The sequence below is a fragment of the Halyomorpha halys genome, unplaced genomic scaffold (genome assembly GCF_000696795.3).
Source record: "Halyomorpha halys isolate HHAL.00 unplaced genomic scaffold, Hhal_1.1 Scaffold486.1, whole genome shotgun sequence".
Classification (NCBI taxonomy): domain Eukaryota; kingdom Metazoa; phylum Arthropoda; class Insecta; order Hemiptera; family Pentatomidae; genus Halyomorpha; species Halyomorpha halys.
The window spans coordinates 282,287-302,518 of NW_027106528.1; the positions used below are offsets into that span (position 1 = coordinate 282,287).

The 20,232-nt window shown below is 30.6% G+C and overlaps 1 protein-coding gene and 1 non-coding gene across 3 annotated transcripts in view; both read right to left on the reverse strand.

The window, feature by feature from the left end:
* Positions 1 to 20,232, reverse strand: part of jp (junctophilin) — a 282,722-nt gene that overhangs the window by 172,493 nt on the left and 89,997 nt on the right. For both annotated transcript variants that reach the window (XM_067044870.1, XM_067044869.1), the window contains exon 2: positions 7,156 to 7,367. In XM_067044870.1, the coding sequence (XP_066900971.1) occupies positions 7,156 to 7,367 (212 nt within the window). The remainder of the gene's footprint in view (positions 1 to 7,155; positions 7,368 to 20,232) is intronic.
* Positions 16,410 to 16,492, reverse strand: TRNAL-UAA (transfer RNA leucine (anticodon UAA)). The gene has a single exon. It is a non-coding gene; the product is annotated as a tRNA-Leu (tRNA).

Below are 20,232 nucleotides of genomic sequence, written 5' to 3' on the forward strand. Positions count from 1 at the left end.
TTTTTTTTATGAACATATTAATTTTTCTATTCTGTTAAATAAAATTTAAAGATCTGTACGTCCAATGATTCCTGAGATATAATTTTTATAAATTAAAATTATTTAAAACATAATATTTCATAAACATTTTGTCCGAACAACTAGTAATCAACATTTTGTGAGTTTATTTTGTCAAATATCACAAAAAATAAAACTCCAACAAAGTTAAATATTATTCAACAAACCTTAATTTGAATAGTAATAAGCATCTGTACGTCTAGTGGTTCCTGAATTTTCCTGAGTTTTACCAAAATTAATTGAAAAAATGCCAATTTTGATGACTGTTATTGTTGAAAAATGTTGTTTTAAAAAAAAAAAAACCTATATCGGGACCTATTCAACGCGAATAGTTTAATTAGGACTCATATTTTAGCAAGTGTAGCTCTTAAATAATGTTCTATTAGGTTTTCTCGTAATAGTATTTACTCGTTTGGTAGTTGTAAAGACATGGAGCTTCGAAAGAAAATTTAGCCATTTGAAACTTGAAACAGTGGTCATGTTTATCCCCCATCACCATATTTGGCATACTCATCAATTTCGACAAGTAATTATACATAGTTTTTGGCAAAAATTGGGGTGTTATAACTGACTTTGTCACCAGCTCTTCAACTATTAGGTTACACAATTTCTTGACTTATTGGGCTTTTTAGCGAATAAAATATTGTTCAGCAGAATTAAATATAAAACCACAGCACATACTCAAAACAAAATACTAATGATAAAAATACTTTTGTTTTCAATTTAACCAAATTAAATTATTAGAAATTAAATTAAATTATTATATGAAATTGTAGAAAAACGCATAAAAATCTATAATGTAATATAATAAATATAAAAAATATTAATAATAATAAAACATTAAATTAGACTCTATGAAGAGGCAGACGCAGTATCCAAATGTCCAAGACCAAAATAAATGAATCAGTATAAAGCAGTATTGTATTTTAATTTTTTACCTAAAGGACATACAGAAGCATCATATATATTTAAAGATAATAATAATATTTCTACAATGGAAAACATAAAAATCAATTCAAGGTTCAATTTCTCTTTGTCGTTCATGTTTCCTCGACCCCCTCCCCTCCCTCTGCACAGATAAGGCTACATAAAAAAAGATTTTTTTTTTATAAGATTAATGTTTGGTGTACACACACTCTCACATCCCTAGTTGGTATTTCGAGTAAGGATGGCTTTATCCTAATTTCAGGCGATAGGTCCTTCTTGGTTCACTTAGATTCAAATCCACAAGAACCTAAATACTATCCTTCATTTTATTGACTTCCTCACCCTCCGTTCTTCAACCTACCTCTTCAATGGAAGATTAGGACTACTCCGACTCACTGCAGCTACATTGAGCAGTGGCACAGTAATTGGCGCATCAAAATGCAACCCTGTCACTTTCACCCCCCGACACAGATCCTCTTTACCAGTCCAGTTTCCCTTTGGGACAAAGTCTAGTATCTCGGCTTCCTTCTAGAGAAAATTTTTATTATAATAATTATTTTATTTACATTATATATATAGCTTTATTACTTATTAATCTTGAGTGTGGCAGATAGTATTATTTTCTGAATAAAATAAAAAAATTAGAACAAAAATTCGTTAACTGTTTATATCTTAGGGAAACAATTCAAAACACAACGTTGAATAATTACCTCAGTAAAAACATAGGAAGAGGATTGTAACATACAATCATGACTATATTAGGGCCGTCAGCAAAGCTTCAACATTGAATAGCTTGTGAATGCTCTTAGGCTTTATATCGGTGGCACCACGAAATGATAACTTGAATGGTAATCTGTAGAAATTCTCCCCCCCCCCCATGTTAGATATGACTAGGAAGGAGGTCACTAAAACAAAATGGCTACGTATAATAACATAACAGATAGTAATAACCAGTCATTAAGGTTAAAAACTTTCCGTAATACAAAAAAAAGTTTCAAGTTTTTTTCTGACATTTTCGCTCTTTTTGATAAATACATACCATCAATAATAATGAAAAGTATCCTTTAGCAGAACCTACAAAAAATATAGGAGTATGAAGTAGTCATGAAAATGAGGACACGTGCCAATCAGAACTTTTAATTATACTTGATACTAGGTGCGCGCTGTCCGTTTCAAACAGTATTCTCTTTTGTTTTCTGAAGTCTTATCGTGCAACTACAGCATGGAGAACCTTAATTAGATAAAATAAAACTGAATTTCACGGGAAAATAATCTAAATTATCATGTTTCTAAAGTACATTCTTAAGCATCATTGTCAATACTTGTCCGATTTATATTTCTGTTGTTTTTTTTAAATTCAATTTCACATTGTTCATTTTTATAACCACCTTGTTTAAGGATCATTTTCTAAATTAAAATTGTTCGCACACACACGTACACCATTTATATAACGACTATTTTAAACAAAGTAAAGCCAGAAACAAGTGAATATCTAACTTACGCTCATAAAGGTTCCTTTTAAAACAAACTCTTCATTTTATTAGGCCAAATTTTCTTTTCTTTTGTAATCAGTTCACCTTCATTTTTTTATGAAAATATTAATTTTTCTATTCTGTTAAATAAAATTTAAAGTTGATTTCACCACTTCATTCAATCAGTTTACGTCATCTCGTGCAGTCCACCGCTCTACTTTGAACAAGCCAGGCCGGATGCGCTTAAGAAATGTAAAGGTAATATTTATTTGTACACAAAACTATCGTGATCATCAAACACATTTAGTGAAAATATTTTTACACCCCTTACCTTATTACACATCTACAATATAAGTAAGACCACGATTAGAAATTTGTGGAAACTTCCCATAATACGATTACTACTTCGTTCCTATGGGTTGAATCGGAATGAGATATAACCCTTAGCTTTCATTAATCAACAGCCTATCAACACAAAAACAAATGTTCAAATCAAACAGAAATTTTCTAAAGTTAAGGCCTTCAAACAAAGAAATTCTTACAGAGGATATATTATAATAAATATTAAAAATTCATGATTTGACCCTTAAAATATTCATCTAAATATAACTTTTAACATTCAATTAATGAAATATTCTTACCAAGAGCACTATATCATTTTTACGTACATTTCTAAACATAACAAAAATTATTGTTTTGTTTTTTTATTTAATACAATAATTAAACAGATTTTTAATATAAAAAATATTAAATGAAATTACGCGAAAGCCCATTGATTAGCTTTGATAAAGCGACTAATGATGAATCGAGGCAAGAGGCGAGATGAGAAGCAGAATACACTAATTACCCACTCCAAGGCTCACAATCCCCCCAACCAGTCACTTAATCCTGTTAAAACCCAAATACTCCTATTCAAATCCCAAAGTTTGTTCGAGGCGTTGTATTTTAGAATTATGACCACTGTCTGAGAGAGTGAAGGGTGACATTTAGGAAAAGTTTTAACAAAAACACTTCAAGACAAGATAAGAAGTTCGAAAAACAGGAAGAAAACTACTAATGAAAACCCATTGAAAACATTTACTTCTTTTCATATTGTCTTAATAAAAACTTTTTCTACACGAAGTGGAGTTCTCTATCCATAACCTCTTCGTATTATCTATGAAAGTCTTTTCCCTTACTTACAATGGTTATAATACGATCAATCAAACCAATATTTAAAAAAAAAAATTTAAATATCTCGTAGAGGGAAATTCTCAATGTTTTATACATTCCTCAAGGCTCTGAGCTAACTTCTACATACTCCAAATCTATTGACTGATTCAAAATCGATCAAATGGAAAAGGGATCAGGAGTTGAACAAAAACAATGATTTTAACAAAAGAAATGTTTTTTTAAAACTACAATCTTGGAGCTGGAAGAAGCTATAAAATGTTGAGTGTGAAGCCAAACAAAATAAATAAAATAGATGTCAACTATATTTCCTTGTCGACCTTTGGTAGCTGAGAAAGTCAGCGAGAGCCTTGGGATAAGCCGCGAAGGGACGAGTACAACATATTTAAAAATTTTTTTTTGAGTATTTGAATTATGTTTCCTGACATTTAGATGTTAGCTGAACGGTTCGAACAGGTATATATAGATTCCAGTTTCATTAAGTAGGGAGGTGAGGGAATTCCGCAAACGGTTCATATTTAAGCTTAGTAGTCCGAAGATTGGAATAGGTTCGGTCACTACATCTCCCAGAGATATATAGAGAGCCCTAATGAAACGTTTAGAGTGGGGCGGAACGTTAATTCCAACAAATAAATAGTTTTTTTCTGACATTTATCTACCTTTCTTGGCCTGGAACATCTTCCTACAGTAGATAAAATTCACATGTACTAACTACTACAACCCAAAAAGTTTTTTCTTGGAGAAGTTTGTCAGGGAGTGCGGTCAGCAAAGAACAACATAAATAAACAAAACCATATTTATTTATTCTATGCCGACGTTTCGATCTGAGTTTCAGGTCTTCTTTTTGAGTTTAGAACTTTGTAAGCAAATACTGCTTCAACAGTCATGGAAGGAGGTTCTTTGATCAGAAATCACTCTCAACCAGCAAAAATATATCATTTTTATCAATTTATTCACGAAAGTAATCACCGAATTATTTAATCTTGTTGTCATAGACCATAAATCATCACCAAAAATCACTGAGTATTTTGTATTTAACAAATCAAGTTTCGAGCTATTCAGGGTAAAAAAAAATTGAGATAAACAGTAAATATAGTCGTAAAAACAAATTTGATAATTTAATTTAATAACAATTTAACAATAAGCCATGTTTTCCAACGATGCCCATATCTAGCTTGGGACTAAGCCAAGATATCTCAAAAACCATTGGAGACGATGATAAGGCAATAGAATTGGTGTTCCAGTTTTTAAAATCACAAAATTTAATGACAAAAATATAACTTGATCGGAAGAAAAAAAAAAATAAATAAATAAAAAAATAAAATAAAATTTAACGAATATTAGCAAAATTAAATAAAATATAAATGGCGTTGATGACCAATGAAGTTTGGCGCCACTAAACAACCAAACAAACAAACAAACAAATTTGATAAATAAACATATATATATAAATACTACACAAGAAATAAGGGATGATTGAATTCTCATATTTATTTATTCATTACCCCTTAGTAGTATTTTTTCCGATAATAATAAACTATTTCAGATTATTGAAGACCATCGTAGGGAGATGAGGACGCATTATGCATCCATTAAACGGTTACACACTATTTGGTAGGTTTTGGGAATATTTGACCTTTGAATCTAGTGAATTAAAACAGGGAAGTGAATTTCGGTCATAATTACGTCATGCTAACCTGTTGAGTTCAGAGAGTTGAGAATTTCAGATGAGCTTAGTTAGAGAAAGGCCTTTTGGGGTATCAACTTTTCTCTCTCCCTCCTGCCATTTTTCCCCTTTTGGAAAACATTAATGTAGTACTTAAATCACTTTTCAGCTGTTTTAATAAAAAAAAAAAAACAAACATGAGGGGAAAATATGACTATAGTAACGGAGATATTCTACACTTTTTTTTTACTTAAAAAATATAGTTAACTTAACTCGACTTAATTTCGAGAATCACTTGGCATTAAGTTCTTGATTTCTTTCTTCTTTAGAAATTTATGTTTTAATTAACAAAAATATCTTCAAATTAACTAAAGCCAGGCTAGCTAATGCTATTAAATTTCAAACAGAGAAATTTGGTGCGGTGCGAAAATCACTAAACTTTCACTGCCCACCATACTTTGAATTGAAGTTAATTCCTGCTCGTTTCAAATAGACATTTGTGAACCATTGTGGCTATTCTTTCTCATAATAATTTTCTAAATGTGTCTTTCAACTGATAAATTGACTATCTCAAATTTCAACAGTTTTAGGATAATACTTCAAATAATATTTTTCGTTGCAAAATTATGACAAAAATATAACACCAAACCTAACATTATGCCCTGAACCATTTATTTAATGCTAAATTGTTATAGAATCAGCGTTGAAAATTATAAGGATGATTTATATGAGTTAGTCAACCTGTCGACTAAGAGGCTCATATATAGCCAAAGTTAAATTTAAAAAACTGAATATTTCATCACTGAATGACAAGAAAAAATTTAAAAGATTGGCGAACAACCCACAAAGCATCCGGCTTTTATTTATGCGTTTTTCGACATTTCTCATTACTTTCTGCAACTTCATCATTACTCTTATTTCCGGTAAAGTATTTTCAGTGTGGAAAAATTATTTTTCCTCATATCTCTTTAAGTTAATTATCAAATCAAAATACAAAGACCATTTGGTCAGGCTCGGTTCTTTGAACTGAGGGAACTTCAAAACGTGTATTTCTGTCAAAAACTGGAATTTCGAAATTTTTCCTGATCATAATACTTCCCTTTCCTAAGGTAAGGGGAAGTAAAAATATGTGGAATCCGATGATAACATTTTAATATTTATCTTAATATAATCTTCGTCATAAACCCATTATATGATGCAAGAATAGTCTGGTCCAACACCGATCAAAACGTGTTTGGATCATGGTTAGGTCGAACGTTTGGCAGGACAAATTATCTGAACTAGGTTCATAGGTAACGTCCAACGTTGGAAGGTGTTCGAATCATCATGTAGTTAAGGCTCAACTCTTGTATTCCGCTGAGCTTTTTAATTTAATAAATTTAAATCAAATAGAACACGGGCTATAAACTTGGAATCCTAATTATTAATCATATTTCTTATTATTTATTATACTTATTATTATCCTTGGACAGTTCGCTTACTGATCAATAACTTTCAAAGAAAGCATCCATATTAATCACTTATTAATATAAGAATTACTGGATGATTATCTTCAATAATTATATAATGGAGTCTTTATGCATTTTGCAATACAACATAGGAGAAAGGGTAAATTCTTAGCTAAGGCGATATTATACTGTTGAAGTAGGGTGTGTTTGATGTAACTATTACTGTAGGGTGTTCTATCTCTGATTTTAAATTATTTTGAGGTTTTCATTTGTGGTCATGTCTGAACTATGGAAACATTCTGAATAATAAATATTAGAGAAACAAGGGTTTCTTATAACTCTTTCGATAATTATTTTTGTTGCATCTTTATGTAATAATAATACTAATAGTAATAATAACAACAATATTACTCACCTCCATCGGCGTAGGTCTCAGAGCCGTAACCGTCTTGGAGGCCGTTAGCCCAGGTACCCTCGTACTTGGCGTTGCTTGTGCTGGATTGCCGTACCCCGTAGCGCCCCTTGAACCCCTGCGTCCACTCACCCCGGTACATCCACCGCCCCCGCGATTCCACCCCCAGTCCGTGTCGTTTCCCGTTCTGCCATTGACCCTCGTAAGCGCTACCACTGTAACAAACAATAAATAAAAATTAATAGCAATAAAAGTTTAGAGATTTTTTTTTAAATTTATTTACTGGCATTTACAACTATATTAATATATACAAGTTAATATATCGTTATATCATGACATGTGGAGAATTTATCCATTGATAGAACTCCAATACTATTTCTAGAGGAATGATCCCCAGGCTATGTTGTTCTTCTTTGTATTCCTAGGAGCACTATCAAATAGTGAAGGAGAAGAAACTAGAACCTAACTAACGCTAGAAACTAGCGGGTCTGGGTAGTTGATCATGGAAGGATTGGTATCTGATTCGGCATCAAATGGAACATTGAGGTACTGATGGATGATTTGATTTGTGGCAAAGTAAAGAGCATCAAAGATTTTGGATTGTAAGAATAAGATACCAGAGGAATTCCATGGTAAGGTCATGGGTTTACGACTGAGAATAAATGTGATTTGATGGGATTGATTAGAACTTATTTCAATCCTTCAGTTTTTACACGATTCTTTAAGCGTAGTGACGTAGGATTGGAGGGTTTAGAACACAATGAAAGGGTCATTATTCACTGATAATAGACATTTGTCAGGTAAGGATAATATAATAGACATGACTATATGCTGATAATAGACCTCACAGGTGAAGATAGTGTGAGGATGGGTTGGGATGTCAGCTGTCAAACTATATTAAGGATAGAACCAAGAATACTACCCTGAGGTACACCAGCAAACTTAGGAAAGAGAGATGAGTAAGCACTATTCTGATTTACTCTAAATAAACTGTTAAAGAGATAAGAATGGATAATGAGAAACCTATGTAGAGGGTAGGAATTTACGGATCTTGTATACCAATCTTGGGTGCCAAATTCCATCAAAACCTAAGAGAGCTTGAAGTAAAAATTTGTTTGTGTGTATATATATTTTAGTAAGAATTGAAATTTTATATTCTATATTTGTATATTCTTTGAGACAACTTTCAGGGATGGCTCTTGTCACAAGCGATACTACAGAGGTACCGTACTTCGGTCATGCAGAGGGTTATAAATTTTTTAATTGCAATTTATTATGAAAACATATACATAATTCACAGTTACTGCAACTGGTAGCAGATTTATTACTTGTTTCTGTTGTACTCTATGACGGTATATCTTATTATATATTTATAATTTCAAACTTCGGCAATAATTAGATTTTGTTATCAGCTTAACCAATGAAGAAATATGGTAACATATGGGAGGATAACAGGCTGTTTACCCGGTTAGAAAAAGGATAGAATTTGCCGCTGCTTGTTTTATTGACAATGCTATTGACCATAAGAATTTTAGGGAGAACATCTGGCGGATTCTAGGTCATAATGGGCTCGTAGTGTATAGATGGCAGTTAAGATTTTTATATATTTGTACATATTGGTCATTGGGACCGATTAAAATCGATTTAAACCAATATGTGAACATAGGCTCTAATGGTCCAATTAAAAAAAAATTATCAATAGTTTCAATTTTTTTGTTTTCTGTTAATATATATGCACTAAAAAAAAAATATTTTTGAGTGACATAGCGATATGCTCAAATTAATTAAGTCTATGAAGCTCCTGGCACAGATCATGATTTTTTCAGTTACTGCTTCATCCATGTTTTTATCGCAATAGCAAGATCGGCAAGAGTGCCACTTTTAACTTATCATATAATAATAACTGTTTATAAATGTAGTGATTTAATAAAAATGAAATAAATAATTTAATTGAAAAGTGACTCCCAAAACTATTGAAACCCCCAATTCTAAAGGCTGGAATCCCCTTTTAAACACATTGTTGAACTGTAAGTGAAGATGACGTTTATGAAAACTAGAACCTAATGTGTGGTCGGATGCCTTTTGTGACTCTTCTCATCAAATTACTAACTTTGTGTTTATATACACAAGGGTGTGAAGCTTTCTGTTTATTGATTTTACTGAAGTATGGAACGGAATGTAAGCAAGACTTGACTCTAGTTTCTCTAGTTGTTCCCAGAATATTCCGTGAACCGTGAAACACAGTGAATGTTAAATGATCTGTCGTCTCCTACCTCCGAGTCTGCTATCTCATTGACTGTGATATTTAAAGAGTTATATCGGTCATTCATTTTTTCATTATGGATATGGGGCTGTTCTGGCCGCAGGCAAGGGGAACATTGGCCCGCCCGTGACGACCATGTCTCGCTCAAAATGCTTTTGTTACCAATTTATTTTCAAAAATATTTGTAAATATACCTTTTATTCAAAATCTGTTTTTATAATACCAATCTCATTGAGCATTCAACGAAGAATCAATAGTTTATGAATTTATTTTCATATAACTGCATGGAAACTACTGCTTCTACCAGCGACTTAAAATTGTCAATTATTAATGAATGAGTTAAATATATATGTTAAATATAGTTGATAACATTGATCATCCTAGGAGCAGTATTTTCTTTGATATTTAATAATATTTATTATCGATCTTAATACTATGATCATGGCGGAAAATATCATTTTGGACAACCAGGATATATATCATACATCATCACCTACATTGAAATTAGTTCCGATAGTAATCATTAGTTGTTTTTTTTATCCTATTTATTTGCGTATTTTAATTTATTTATCCATTTATCTGTTGTTGTTTTTTAATTTATGTATTAGTTCTTATTAAATTTATTTAATTTTTTAAACTGCTACACAGCTTTTTACACGGTAAACTGTTCTAAAGCTATGATTGTTTTGTTGATACCTATTCATAATATTTGTGAATTTGCTCAATTGATCGAAAGGTTGTTGCGTATCACTGGAGAGGAGATATGAATGAGTGAAACAGGGGGAATAATGTATTTGATATAATTAAATTGTTATTTGGCTTTGTGCGAAAACTAATGTATGTATATAGGAAATAAATAGGGAAAAGAAGGAAAAAATAAATTATTTTTTGTCCAAAAAAATGTATTTAAGTGTATTGATAATAATTGTTCGAAAAACTAAAAATGTTAACGTGTTGTAGTGTATTTATGTCCAATTATGGATTGATGGGAACGCCGTGTGATATACCTGATGTATTTGGCATGGCCAAATAAAGCATTTCTCTCTAATATTGAATATATAAATGATTGAATGTATTATTTAAAATTATGAAAATGGTCGGGGGTGCAGTAAAAAGAAAACAAAAAATAAATAATAGTTGTTAACTATTTTTGTTTTGTTTCTTACTGCACCCCCGCTCCTACTAGCTTCTTAATATCATATAAATATTACTTTTTCGTCGTTTGGAAAAAATATTTCTTTTTGAAAAAAAAAAGATTTATATTTCGAGAACTATTGAACGTAAAAAGCTTATATTTCTGAAAACCTATGATCACTATTTTTAGGGTTGTAGGTAGTTTTAAGGATACGGAGCTCTAAATGAAAAATGAGTAAAAATGTTAGGATGTTTCTGAATAAAATAAACTTCAGAGGGCTTGAGTATTTCAGTCTTTACTATTTTTCTTACAGAAAATGACGCGAAATTTTTACTTTTCCTTAAATAACTCAATAATGAATTTTTCCTAATTGTTCCGCAATTTTTTATACCCCTACCATGATGGGCAGTCATCAATTTTGACTCTTGACTTTAAATACTTTTTCATTAAAGTAATAAAAAATTAGGGTAACATAACTTATTTAATTTCCATCCTGAGCTCTCGGATAGGCATACTTGCAGATATTGAGTAAGGAGCCAATTCAGTATACAATTTACCATGTTATGAAATTAATACAAAGGTAAAATTATACTGGAATAATATCATAATACTAAAATGCAATCTAAGGTTACTTATCCCCTAATGGTGTTACTTAATCCTAGGCTTGTCAAAATATTCTAAAGGATTCCCTACACTAGCGAAGCTGGCAATCCATCAACCCCAATCCCGGACTATCCATTTGCTGAACTATATAAGCCGGATCAAAAGACAAAAAGACATCATTAGAGTCCTTTTTATTGTAATTCCCCCGTAGCCTGGCACAGCTCTGAATAGGGCATCATTAATTTCACCCACCAATTAGCCTGACATTGGGCGGAAGCTGTTTTTGAATCCAGCTGCTTAACCATTTTCATCCTTCATAAGGCCCTGTCCTAAATGCATTCCCAGATTTTAAAATCAAAATTAATAATAAAAAAAAAGTAGATCGACAACATTTAAAAATGGATCAGTTCCATAAGAAAATATTTGTATTGTAAATGTTGGTAAAAGCTGTATGATGCGCGCACCACACAAGATTTCATTTGAATTATCTCTGGAATGATACTAGAGTTTTTAAATTTCGAATGAACAGCGCAGGAGTCTTTTCCGATGTAGAACAGGCTTTTGATTGAGTGCGGTACCCGAGACTGTTTTACAAATTCCATAACTATCTACCTCTACATTCGCTATGACTACTTCTAAACAGTAAGATTTGTTTTCCTCCTTAAAATGACCCTTCTTTGCATAAAAATGAATAAGACTGGTTGACCCAGAACTCTCTGAAACTGTTTAGTTTTCTTAATCACGGTTTATGAGAATATTATTAAAATCGATGACTTTAGTGGTCTCTCTGGACTTACGATACGTTTTGTGGACTGTATGATTGCAAATAAAGTTGGATAAAATAAATTACATATTAGATAAATAAAAAAAAAATATAATACTTGATGATAAATAAAAACAAAAATAATGAGGAGATTATGTATAAAATAATATAGGGTACAAAACTATTAGAAGGTCTGAAATTTTGATAATAAACTATTTTTAATTCAAGGTTGTAAAATATAATTTTTAAATTCCTTAAATGCACTGATCTTTGCATAAAAATGAATGAGACTGGTTGATCCAGAATTCTCCGGAACTGTTTGATTTTGATAATCAAGTTCTATGAGAATATTATTATAATCGATTAATTTAGTGGTTTCCCTGAACTTATAAGTGCTGTAGACTGTATGATTGCAAATAAAGTTGGGTAAAATAAATTATATTGGATAATCAAAACCTATAATGATTGGCGACACAATACAATTTAGGTGGGGATCATATACCTAAATAGGGTACAATACTTTTAGTAGGTCTGAAATTCTCACAATAGACTATTTTAAATTTAAGGTTGTAAAATATAATTTTTAATTTTGATTATAATAGTTGGCGGGCAAAATTGATAGAAGTAATACTAAATGGAAGAAAATGAAACTTCTATCGAGACCTTTAACCCGACTTTTTACCTTTTTAAACCCTTTTTTCCCCGCCCCCCCCAAAAGAAAACCCCTCTCTCGGGGAAGGGTTAACTTACCCATAATGATATATTTTCATACAAAAAGCAATATAATTAAAGCTGAACTAAACCATTTTCTCATCTTTGTCACTCTGTTCTGTTCATGAAGAAGTTAAAACTTCAGCTGTTCATAAATGTAATAGACGAGACAGAAGAATTGGTGATGGCAGCGCATGCGCGGGAGGTATCGGGCAGAGAGGGAGAGAAAAATCATATGTTTTTGTCGCTGGTTGTTTTTTTAATGGATGGACATTGATGTAAAGTATTTGTAAGTATAATGTAAAGTATCTAGTGTATTTTTTGGTTTCTCTGTGAGCTAAGTTAAGTTTAAAAACTGTGTATTGAGACGTGATCTTTCTCTCTCTCTGTCACGACCAGCTGAGTGCAAGTACGTACGCGTTATTGTTCACCTTTGGACAAAGATAACAATTGTATGTATTTTAATTGTAGGTTAGTTTATAAGTTAGTAATAAGTACATAGATATATATTTAGTGATATGATAGATATAATTAGAATAAGATAGGATAGGACATTTGTGAGTTAAGATTGTTCTTTTTAATTTACAATTAGTTTAAGTAAATCTGTATTTCAATAACTATTAAAAATACATGTTTCTTGTTGTGAATATGTGAGTTAAAACATAATTAATTAACCTTGCAATTTGAATACATTACATAAATGTTATTTTTTTTTCTAATTCTTTTGATGCGCTATAGATGCCGAGACTGCTGTTTTGGAATACTTGTATAAGCTAAAAATTATCGAATACAGTTGCTTCTTTAAACAGAAACTATTTGGTTAAAATTATTTTTTGCTTGGCCCTTCAGAGCTTGCAGATCTTTGGCGGCCCGAACCAGACTTCACCACGCCTGCCAATCATGGGCTACTGCTTTCCAACTTTCTTCATACAGATGTTTTACATCTTTGTTCATTCTGTCGCACGCCTACTATATTAGCATTCATTGTGTGGAGACTTCCTGATGGAATGCTTCCGCCCCACAAGTCCCGCCGACCTTAAAATCCTTTACTTCATATCATGAGATATTGATTGGCCAGTCTCTGCAAGCAGTTTACTGTTATTTCTCCTCCTCTATGTGTTAAAGCTTTGATCCCAGATCGCTCCAGTAATTGCAGAGAGTACTTTTCGTTCAGATCCCTCGAATCTCCTTTCCAGGGTACCTGTTAGAGCTCAGATCTCTCAGCCGTCTGTGACTGGCTCAGAGCTGGCTTTATCATGGCATTGTACAACCTTAGTTTCAGGTTTTTTCAGGATTTCTGTGTTCTTGACATAGAGAAGGCTTATTGAATTATAATAGTTCAAGACTAAAAATAAAAAAAAAATTAAAAATTAAAAAATATGTGTTGGTAAGATGGTTTCATCAGTACAATTGAATGTTAGAAAGTATGTTTCGTATTTAAAATAGGAAAGAAGTAAAACTACGATTTGTCAGACTTTACAACATGGTATCATATTTTTATTTTTATTTAAAAAAAAACAAAAAAAAAAAACACTAAAAATTAAAATTGACAATTAATCAAAATTTAAGTCACTATATAACATACAGTCAGATTTATGGCAAAAGACTATTGCTCATAATTTAAATATTCTAACCAAGCATAAACATTACAAATTTGTTAATACTGGCTGAAAAAAAATGGTCATATTACATTATATATTTTTTCTATTTATTGTATTAAAAACATACAAAAAAATAAAATTAAACCTACTGTTAAATCGTGTAAATAAAAATTGAATAATTTTCTTTCTAAGGAAGTTGTTTGTTTTTATTTAACGTGATGTTGAGGTGAAAAATCTTCCATTTAGAAAATTATAACAAGTCAATATTTGTTAAACCTGAAATTGACGAAAAATGTCTATACTTTGCTATTAACAATAAACGTATATGGTTGTATAAAAACATAAAGTGTACAATATGATCGTTAAAGCTATGTAGCAATATATGCTGACAAACAGCTGTATATAGACGAGGCACAGGCGAACGTTAACTAATTGGCTTCGTTTCAAAAACACACACCTCTAATATAAATATACATCCTGTCAAATCCATCTTTTATTTAAGAATTTTTTTTGTCTCGTAATAAAATTTATTTATAAGAAATATTTTTTTGGAAAAAAAAAATTTACCTTATGTTTTCCTCCAATTACTTTTTAATATTCTTTTTTTTTTCTTAATTTGTCTTAATTCTTTTTTAGTTATTCTTTAGAGGGCATAGTTAATTTTGTAACATTCTTCAGTACAACTAACTTTGTAATTCCCAATGAGATTGGGTATTTTTTTTTTCATTTGCAGATTCTGACAATTAATCAATCAATCAATTTAAGACAAATTCATAAGGGGTATTTTTTTTCTCAAGTCGTAAGTCGCAAAATCATTTCAGGACTTGGTTTTTCTTAAGGGACCATCAAATTTAAACGTTTATTCATACAAAAGTCAGCATTATCATGGTAGCCACTTAATTCTTCACGGACGTTCAATGAAAATCAAATTATGATGACGGATTCTTACAGGAATAGAATTCTATATCGATTTTTTTCCCTCGTTAAGTTTATATATAAGTTGTGGTATTGCGAACTACGAAAGACTTTTTAAAAAGAGTTTATTGTACATTTAAAGTAAATAAAATACTTACAGTCTAAAATAATATCAGAAAAAGAACCAGCGAGGCGACGGGCTACATAGCAAGTCCAAGCTAAGAAATAAATTACAGACAACAGTAAAATAAAGGAAATCTGCTGAAACTAACTTTGAGTGTACAACTAATTGAGAAACAGTATAGTTCCCAGGAGAGGGTTCTTTAGAGCTAGATAATATTATTTTAAAAATAAGTTAAAATAAAATATGTAACTTATATAAGCCGTTAGTTTATTTTAATTATTTAATAATTTGTTTCATAATATATAATACAAAAAAAAAAAAAATAGAATATGTCCAGTTTTCATCAATTTTCACTACATGTAAATCACAATAAACAGAGATAAATTATCACAAGAATGTATTGTAAAATTAAATGACAAAATCAAATGTTATATAATTATAATTTGTTTTTATATAAATATATTATAGCGAAGTACCGGAAAAGCCATATAAACAATGTGGAGTATCTATCGTAATATATTTTAATTATTACTCTTAATACATCTCTAAACAGCATTGCCGTTGGTTAAAATAAACTAATAATGCCAAATTCTTTTTCAACAGTTTGAAAATAAAATACAATTTTATTTTTCTATACTACAAATTTTAAACCGTTCAAGTTAAACAAAATAAATGTAAGAATGTGACAAGTAACAAATTTGAAAGAAATTATAGTTTTGAACCATTGCTCTTGGTTTTCTATAAAGCTGTTTATAGTAATAATTTGCTTAGTAACATAATTATGATATATTTACCAATAATACTAAGGAATATAAACTACATACAACAATAAATGAAATTGTAGAAGTTTTTAAAATTGCTCTACTAAAAAATATATTTCATTTGAGTTGTTAACATCTGAGTTTTTAGTTAAATACTGATTTTTAAAAAAAAGGATATTTAATAAAAATAATTATTGGTTTAAATCATTAACTGGAAATATTTAAAAGCAATACAAATTTAATAAAAATAATTATTGGATTAAATTATTAAATAACTGGAAATATTTAAAAGTGACAAAAGTTTAATAAAACATTTAAATAATATTTAAAAAATTAGTTATAATTAACAAAAAATGAAATATACAAAAAAAAAAGACTTTCTGTCAGGTGTGGGGTTCGAACCCACGCTCCCATCGGGAACCAGAGCTTAAATCTGGCGCCTTAGACCGCTCGGCCAACCTGACTTGCTGATATCAGCCATTATTTCTTTATAAGTGGTTAAAGCTAATTTTTTGACTTAAAAATTATGTTAGATTTAACTGTAATAACAAATCAATTATTTATTATTTACTTATTAATTTAACAATACTTAAATTTAGAAATAAACTGCAACAGAACTACAATATTGCTTACTAAGGTCACACTCAAAACTCTCATCAACGTCTCAGTCGAACTCGATCAAATTTTTAACAGTATGTTTTTTCAATAAATGAAACGAAAAAATTTGCAAATAAAATTTAACTTTCATTTATAAGGCAACGGCTTTCAAAGCGGACTTGTGTTTTCTGATGACAATTATTTAGAATTTTAAACGGATCCTACCTTTAAGCCCTTTTTTTCTTTTAAGAAGATTTTTGTCAAGAATGCATTATGTACATTTAAAGAGGTTGTGGAAGTGTTTTCCTGAAATGCGATTTCATAATTGTTCTTGAGGTGAGGGGTCTGTTCGTGATAATGCACACGTTGGATCACATAAGCGTTTCCTATTTTTAATATAAATTATCCGCTGTAGATAAACGTTCTAGTGGAAGTATGCAAAAGCTTGAAAACAAATTTAGCATTGCAAATAGAAAATAAAGTAACCCTAATTGATGAAAAAGAGTATAGTAGTAGAAAACGTTTATACATTTGTGTGAAGAGAATATGTTGAAAAATGTTAACAACTTAATTGATGAGATAAACGAAACCTATTGGATAAAATAAGAACTAATTATAAGTATAAGTATTGAGGCAGAACTTTGTGCCAAAGGTCATGTACGAATACAAATAGGGACTAGAAACGTGCATCGTGGATACATCATCAAAGAGAAAATATTACTGCAAAGGTGACGAATATTATATGAACACGGACAGAAGAAGAAGATAAAAGACATCATATACAGACAAACAGTGGGAACGCACTATGCTATTATTATGAGTGTTTTTGACGGGAGCACTATTAAGGGCCGCATTTTGTATGCCGGATCCTTTAGTGTTTAGTTCATGCCGAAACGGTTTTCATAACAACCGATTGTGTAACTTTGATGAATCCCAGTTCATGCATAAAACAAAAGACAGGCGAGGTTGGGTTTTCATCAGCCCGATAATTGCCCCGAATTTTCCATCCTTTGTAGTCAAAGCCGTGGAGTTTTCGACCAACTGGACTTCGGTAGGTGAGTTCGATCCAACGAACTAGCCAATAGCTCTTGAACTCCATGAATCGCTGAAGCTCATTTATGCGCGAAATTGAACAGCAATGTATTAATATTTTACCATACAAATTTAGTGCACACAGGAATATAGGTTTATTCGCTCAACAATGTTGAGGAGATACACAGCAGTGTTTTCATAATAATAACTTATATTGTTCTGTATTTATATGTAAAATGATATAATGTATTGTATTTATTATCTACAATAAAAAAAAAATTTATATATACGGAATGGAACAAACTAATTAAAGACCAGAAATAACTACACTAAATACTTTAAGAACATATAAACTTAAAGAAATCTACAAAATCATGTAGGAGTTTAATAATTATTTTACAAATGCGTATACGTAACATGTCATCAATTAATTTTTTTCTTCATTTGAAACGACTTCTCAGATTTATATTTTGTATAATTTTGATAACCAATAACTCCAAACTTTTTTCAGTATAGAGTCATCCTTAAAACGAAACAAATACATACATATTATCAGGAGTTTTGCGACAAAAATTTGTTAGAGTGGGAAAATCTTATATTTTCCGACAATTCTGATCGGATTTCACAGCTATATTAAAATATTTTAACTTTTTTAACTCTTGAAATTGACAATTACCTACAATCACCGATTATTGATATTTAATAACAATATTTGTCCAATCTACTACTACTAGGCTCGGACATCCCAATGTTTACCAACATTGTAAATTTAAGAAAATACAAACGTTTGATAATACTAACATTTGGTCTTTAGAACGTCAAACGTCATAAGCAAAGTACAAATGATAAACATCAAGAAACGTTTAAAAATATTCTACAAAAAACACTGCAGTTTATTTATGGCGTTAAACATTTTAAATACTCCAAGTAAGTACTATATACTTTGATTTGCAGTGAACATATCGTTCTAAATATACTGTGGCGTATTTTGATCATTCATTTCGCTGTGAATAGTAGTTTTGAAGGCAAAGAAACTTTATTAAAAACAATGAAAACATTCAATGATTTTCCTAACAACAGTACATGCACGGATGCATCATAATTAGATAATCATTTGAAGAAGATTGGATCTAATGCAATGTATGTAGGTAAGTTGGGTCTAGGAAAAATGTGCTTAAATTAATACGTTTAATCAATATTACCATTGTGATGTTCGTTTTTAATATACTATGTTCAGATGAACAAATGTATGTCCGGGAATAACCACAATATAATGTACTGTCAATAGTTCAAGGCCCAAGTAATTTTAATTTTAGTTTATTTAAAAAAACAAAACAAATAATAATAAAATTAAGACTGAAAAAATTACTATCCTTGTTTTTAAAGTAAGATAAAAATAATGTGAACCACTACAACCAAGAGTTTGTATGCACAAGAACAACGGTTACACAAGGAGATGATTTTTTCAAGATCATACTCAACTGCCAGATTTTCCCCAATTAAGGGTACGTACTTTATGAGACTGGGTTGACTCACTGAACCAACTGGCTCACAGCTTTAGTGATAGAATTTCTGTTGATTAGTTGCCGGTTTAATTAGTTTTTCTTGAATTGGATTAAACTTTTTTTATTTCTTAGTAAACAAAGAAAAAGGAAATAGATAATCACTGTATCGAAGCTCAATAATTTAGGATACTGTTAAACAGATGAACTGAATGTAGTGTAGTTCTTATATAAAACTGTTTCAAACATGGTGATGGGTGGACCCCAGGAGGGCTTCAGAACGCACAGAGTTCAATCAGAGCTACACTGTAACAGAAAATAATCATCTACCGCAGCCGGTATCGGACCCGGGACCTTGGAGTTAGTAACATAGTGTGTCAGAGTAATTTATAAACAAATTTATGTTACCAATAAGTTGTTGGTTGTATTCATTATTTGTACTTAATTTAAGTGCTCCTTCCCTATCTACAACATCATAATTTCATAGCCTAAAATGTTCATATTTGTATTTTGGTACCAGATTTTAATATCTCGTTGAAAAAAAAAATGTATTCCATGATTTTTGCAGTTTGAAGAAAGTTCTCAAATATTATTATTATTTTATGTATAATTTATTCAATTGCTTGAGACTGGTATTTATTTTTTATATTAATCAAATGGTATCCATATTAAGTCTCAACACTCTTTATTATATCAACAGTACAATAATTCGGCCATCCTCAAGGACAATCTAACAATTAACAGCTTTACGTACATTTTTAACAATTTTAACAACATTATTATTAATAATTTAACATACCTTAAATATAAATTTACACCTCACATCCAAATTTATGTTTAAGGTACGTTAAATTATTAATAATAATGTTGTTGTTAAAATTTTTAAAAATGTACGTAAAGCTGTTAATTGTTAGATTGTCATTGAGGATGGTCGAATTGGCCGAAACGCTAGACTGTTGAAATAATAAAGAGTGTTGAGACTTACAAGGATACTATTTGGTTTATATAAAAAATTATTATTTAATTTTTTTAAAAGATTGGAGGGGTTGGGAAGCTACATTGTTTTTATCCCA